General features: G+C 48.1%; 1 protein-coding gene across 1 annotated transcript in view; it reads right to left on the bottom strand.

Annotated features, from left to right (window-relative positions):
- Positions 1 to 3249: 3249 nt before the first annotated feature.
- NYAP1 (neuronal tyrosine-phosphorylated phosphoinositide-3-kinase adaptor 1) overlaps positions 3250 to 5225 on the bottom strand; it is a 17528-nt gene continuing 15552 nt past the window's right edge. Inside the window, exons 5-7 of the mRNA XM_006859632.1 lie at positions 4296 to 4511; positions 3941 to 4050; positions 3250 to 3519 (exon numbers count right to left, since the gene is read on the bottom strand). Of these exons, the coding sequence (XP_006859694.1) occupies positions 3250 to 3519; positions 3941 to 4050; positions 4296 to 4511 (596 nt within the window). The remainder of the gene's footprint in view (positions 3520 to 3940; positions 4051 to 4295; positions 4512 to 5225) is intronic.

Raw genomic sequence — 5225 nt, 5'->3', positions numbered from 1 at the left:
TTTATCATTTGTTGTTATTAAGTGCAGTCGAGGTGGTTCCGACTTATAGTTACCCTATATAGTGTTTCTGAGGAACAGCTGGTGTGTTTGAACTTCCAACCTTATGGTTCGATATCCAGTGCTGATCCTACAGTTCCACACGATTCCACATGTTGTTGTTGTTGTTAAGTACCGTGGAGTCAGTTCTGAGGTTGTAAATCGTTACTGGAGCAGAACGCCTCATCTTTCTCCTACGGAACCGCTGGTAGCTTCCATGAAGTTAGCAGCCCGATTCCTAACCACCACACTACCAGAGCTCCTTAGATTCCACATACATATGCTAAATTCCCATGTTCAGGTTTCTTTCTGAACTCTTTATTCTGACCAATTGTGCCAGTCTTGTGCCAATCCCTTATGCTGGGGTTTTATAGGATGCAATGATTGTGATCTTTTGGAAGCAGACTGCCATGTCTTTCTATAAATTCGAACTACCAATGTCTTGGTTAGTGTCAGAGTATTTAACCATCTCTTTAATACGCAGAGACTCTTAATTGTTCAGAAAACAATGATTAAGTAACTACTTCTGTTTCTCGCTTATCAATGCAGCCAACATTTACAACAGTACAAATGCTATCTGGCTGTTTTACACACAAGCGATGTATGTGTCGCAGTAATGAGCTCTGGGGGGCAAAGCAAGGGTAATGCTGGCTGTGGTTATACTTTATGTGTCAGTTTGGCTTACTCATGATTCTTGGTGGGTTGGTAGTTACGTAACGATGAAGTTTGGCAGTTACGTTACACCATAGCCTTTTTGCATCACACTAATTTTCAATTAACAATGTCTTTGGAAGCTTATCTTGCTGGTTAAGTGAAAAGTGGGTGTAATCTTTACCCACCACTTAAAATATTCCTTTATCATATGCATGTTAAACTATCTTGGGGTCTGTTCACTCTCTCTGTTCTGATATATTGTGTCATGTTTTAGTATTTGAGAGGACAGATTTTTTTCTGTCTCAGGGTATTCTGCCTTTTCTCATTATTCTAGATGAACTTTCAAATAATTATCATAAATAATCATTTGGGGATTTAGAGGCTGCATTGAATTTATAGTATAGTATGAAATCTTCCTATTTAAAGAACTCTTTGCTTAGTCAGCCTCTACTTTTTTTAAGTCACTCCTAAGTTTAGTTTTATTGATTAGAACTAGGTCCTGTACAATTTATTTAAGTTAATTTTAGTTATTTTCTGTTTTTTGTTGCTGTAATAATTGGGATATTTCCTTCAATTGATTTTCCAACTAGTTAGATAAAAGCTATAGCTTATTTATATTTTGTAAGCAGTCCCTTTTTAAGTTCTCTTTACACTCTCTTCTAGAATTCAAGGCCATGTCTTCATGTACCATGTCTATGTTGATGGTTACACCAGTGTGCATTCACATCTTGTACTCTTGCCCAAACCATCATTTTATCTTTCTATTTCAAATTGCAAAATTTCTCATACCACTGTCAGAATGTTTCATATCTGCATACTAACTCATTAAAAGTAAATCTGGCTTCATCCTGAGCAATAATATCCATGATACAGCCAGTTTGTTGGTTATAATTCTTCTAGTATGAATGAAAATAAACGCATAACTAAGTTTCAAAAAAATGTCCTTCATTCTACTAATCTTCCCTTCTACTAGCCACCAGTTTCTGAAACTCTTACCTGGCAACAGACTTTTCAACCTGAATATTTACCATTGCTTCAAATTCAGCATTCTTCCTTCACTTTCAACGCTTTCTTTACTCTGTCAGGGTAACACCATCTCCCCAGTCACATGGGTTTCTTCATCCCATCGTGATGGTATTTGCCTACACACTGTCCCTTGCCTTCCATTCTCCCACACACTCATCCAATACCCATCCCTGGTGATATCTTCACCTCCCAGTAGGGTTCTTTCCTGAAGACTCTTTCTGAACCAGCTGCATCATGTCTGTCAAGCTTATCAACTTGTGATGATCCCTTACTACCTTGTGCATTTTTGAAATATACTTCCGTTTCTTCCCCATCTCCTACTGTTCTGCAATCGTACTGTGGCCTTGAGGCTTTCCCCCTTCCCATCTGTTCATCCAAATCTTACCTGTCCTTTTGTGCTCACTTCCCAGGAAGTCTTCTTTGAGGATACCAGCCCCTTTCCCTCTCTTATTCCTGCAGTATTGTCTACTGTTGTCTCAGGGGTCTCCTCTCCCTGAGCGAACTGCTTAAGCACAGGTTTCACATCTCAATATGGGGCACACATTAGATGCCCAATAAACTCTTCTTCATTCATTGCCTGGTGGGATTCCCAAAGACTTACCTGGAAGGCCACTCTTCCCTGCCACTTGTCACAGCCACTCACCCCTCCCCGCACAACTCTTAATTCCCACCAACAAAGGGAAAGATGAAAAAAAAAACGTGTTTAAGAGAGGCGGAGAACACTGTAAAATATAAGAAGCCAATTTTAGGATCATTAGTCTTTTAATATATTATTCTGAAAAGAAATGAATTTAAAAAAAAGTTCCTGACATCGCTTCACTTTTTTTTTTAATTTAAATAAATACCCTGCCCACCCCACCCCCACCCACTAAAATTTCCCTCCTTCCCCAACATCCCGCCCTTCCCTGGTACTAGACCCTTACCCCAGAGCTAACTAAGATGCCTGTTTCCGAGCAGGCCCCACTCACTACCAAATTCTGGCACATCATAAACACTGTAAATGAGTCTGCTGCCCTGAGCCCCTCCCATTAGCCCAGCTGGTTGCCTAACTTTGGGGTGGGCCTTTAGGCATTGGGGTGAGTGCAAACCAGGAACTCTTTAATTGCCTCAATTCCTCACTCCCTGCTCAAGAATAGGGAAGACCCAGAATTGCCCTCCGGACGAAAATAAATAACAAAATAAATACCCCTTTCCCATTCCCGACTCTATAAAAGAACTCAGCTACCTGTCTCACTACTCCCTCTCCTTCATTGAGTCAGCCCCCTTTTTCCTTCCTAGCCCTTTTCTTTCTTCCCAGTGCTCTGCTCAGACTTAGGCTTGGCCTGTGCCCTTTCACGAAACCTTTCCTCTCCCCCCAAATTTTTTGGGGTGCCACTGGCGCCCCAAGCCCAACGGGCCCAGCAGATTCCCCATCTCTGGGAGCTAGGGTGGAGGGTACATTGGTCTCCCTGGCGCTCTCTCGCCTAGTCCATCCAGTGTCTCTCCTTCAAGACAAGTTTCCCAGGAGATCGGATCTACCCAGGGCCAGGCCTCTCAGATGGCAGTGTCCCAGAGGACGGTGTGCTGCCGGCGGCAGGGCGGGGTGCCGGACTTGCGGGGCTCAGGCCCCCGCCTCCAGCTGGGGAGGATGGGCATACTCTCCTGCTTGCACAGACCTCGGTCTGGCCGGTGCCGCGCCTTGATTTCCTTGCAGACGCAGCGCTTCCGTTCGATCACCTCCAGCAGCTTGCCGTCCCGCTCACGCTCACGGGCAGGCTGGTGCGGCAGGGGCAGCGGCAGCGGCAGCGGCAGCGCAGCGGGAGTCTGTGCGGGCGAGGGGAGAAAGGAAAGGGGGTGTCAACAATCTCGGAATGATAGGCCCTTCCTGCGTCTTCTTTGAAACTCTCCATCCCCCACCCCGCAGTCCTTGCTGTCGAGTAAATGGAACTGAAGCCCAGCCCCTGCTTGCTGGCCTCAGCCCATGCCAGTGTCTTTCCAACGTGGATGCCCTTCCACCCAAAGGGGGCGCCTGAATCCAAAGCACACAATGGTGCACTCCAGCCAGTAGCTGTCCTGCCTGGACAATCACCAACCTGGACCCTGCGCGCTGCTCCTCTTAAGCAGCTCCTTACCGGACCCTCCATTAGTCAGGGCCCTGGCTGGCCCTCTTGCTTCCTCTCCTTTCACTCCCAAATCATCTTCCCTGTCGGCTCCTTGGCAAATAAAACCTTTTCTCCCTCCTCACCTGGCTCAGGACATCTCTGGGCTGGCTGCAGGGCCGGGGCGGGTGCAGTGCGGACTGTCGGACTCCAGAGGTGGAGGCAGAGCGGCCCAGGCGGTAGCCTCCAGTGAAGTCTGAGCCAAGAACGTAGAGTGAGGACCTAGGGGCTCCAGGTTCCCCCTCCCCCAGCTCCCTGAGAAGAGCCCCGCCCAAACTGTGCCCCTACCTCCTCAGAGAGGGAAAGCTTGGAGTTGTGATATTAAGTCAGGGCTGGGGACATGCTCTTGTACAGGGGATATAGTAAGATCAGGGACTGGACCCTGGGTGATCCTCCCAGGTCAACCACATATGGGCTTGTATGTCTCAGGCAGGGTGTCACCTCCATTTCGGTGGCAGGCGGGGAAGGTCTGGCAGGGTATGGGCAATGCTGTGCGGCTTCCTCCTCGATCCCCTCCATGGTGGATCCTGGCCAGCAGGCCCTCTGCCCCCTGACTCCTCACTGGGATTCCGGATGCCACTGGGCCCCTGTCCTCACGCTCCACCTTGCCTGGACCCTCGGCACTGCCATTCCAGGCCCGGGCACTCTCTTCGGCTTCTGCTAGGATGACAAGGGTGCTTGTATATGGAAGGGATCCTGCTGTGCCAACCACACACACTATAGCACAGATGGACCAGACCCTACTGCACTTTCTGCAATATACACACACATATTCATTCAGAGAGATCCAGAACCGCCACCTTCCTTCCCACCCATCAGTACCATTCCAGTGGGACTGAGCATCACATATATTTGTTGCTTCTAAACCTCTTCTCCAGGTCACAAGTCTCTCTAGCCCCAAATTTAGCTTCAGAATCTCTACAGCCCTAGACAAGAGTCAGAATGATCACCTTCCTGAAACTGAGACCAGGTGTGTTATTCCCCAGGAGGGAAAGAGTCCCAAATTCTGGGCCTTGGAGGTGGGGGTGCTGGGGGAAGGGATGCCTGTGAACTAAGATCATCTCTAAGAGCAGGCCTGGCAGAGCATTGCGTTGCTAAGCAACGGTAGGGGCCTGCCGCTCCTTTCCCTCCTGTATGGATGGGTTGTCATGGTAACAACTGGGAGGCAGCTGTGTTTAGTTCCTAGTGTGCGCACACTCACAAACACACCCCTGCAGCCCTGGGAAGGGTGGGGCGGAGAGCAGAGCAGGTTAGGCAAGAGGACACTGCCCACCCCCCATCCATTTGGTTACCCAGAAAACTCCCCTGTTCGGAACAATGGGTTGTGGTTTCCAAATGACTCTACCAACTACTCCCCCAAACCATCCTCCA

The sequence above is a fragment of the Chrysochloris asiatica genome, unplaced genomic scaffold (genome assembly GCF_000296735.1).
Source record: "Chrysochloris asiatica unplaced genomic scaffold, ChrAsi1.0 scaffold00034, whole genome shotgun sequence".
In the NCBI taxonomy this organism is placed as follows: Eukaryota; Metazoa; Chordata; class Mammalia; order Afrosoricida; family Chrysochloridae; genus Chrysochloris; species Chrysochloris asiatica.
The sequence above is the reverse complement of the archived record's forward strand: the minus strand, read 5'-3'. Positions and strand labels throughout refer to the sequence as shown.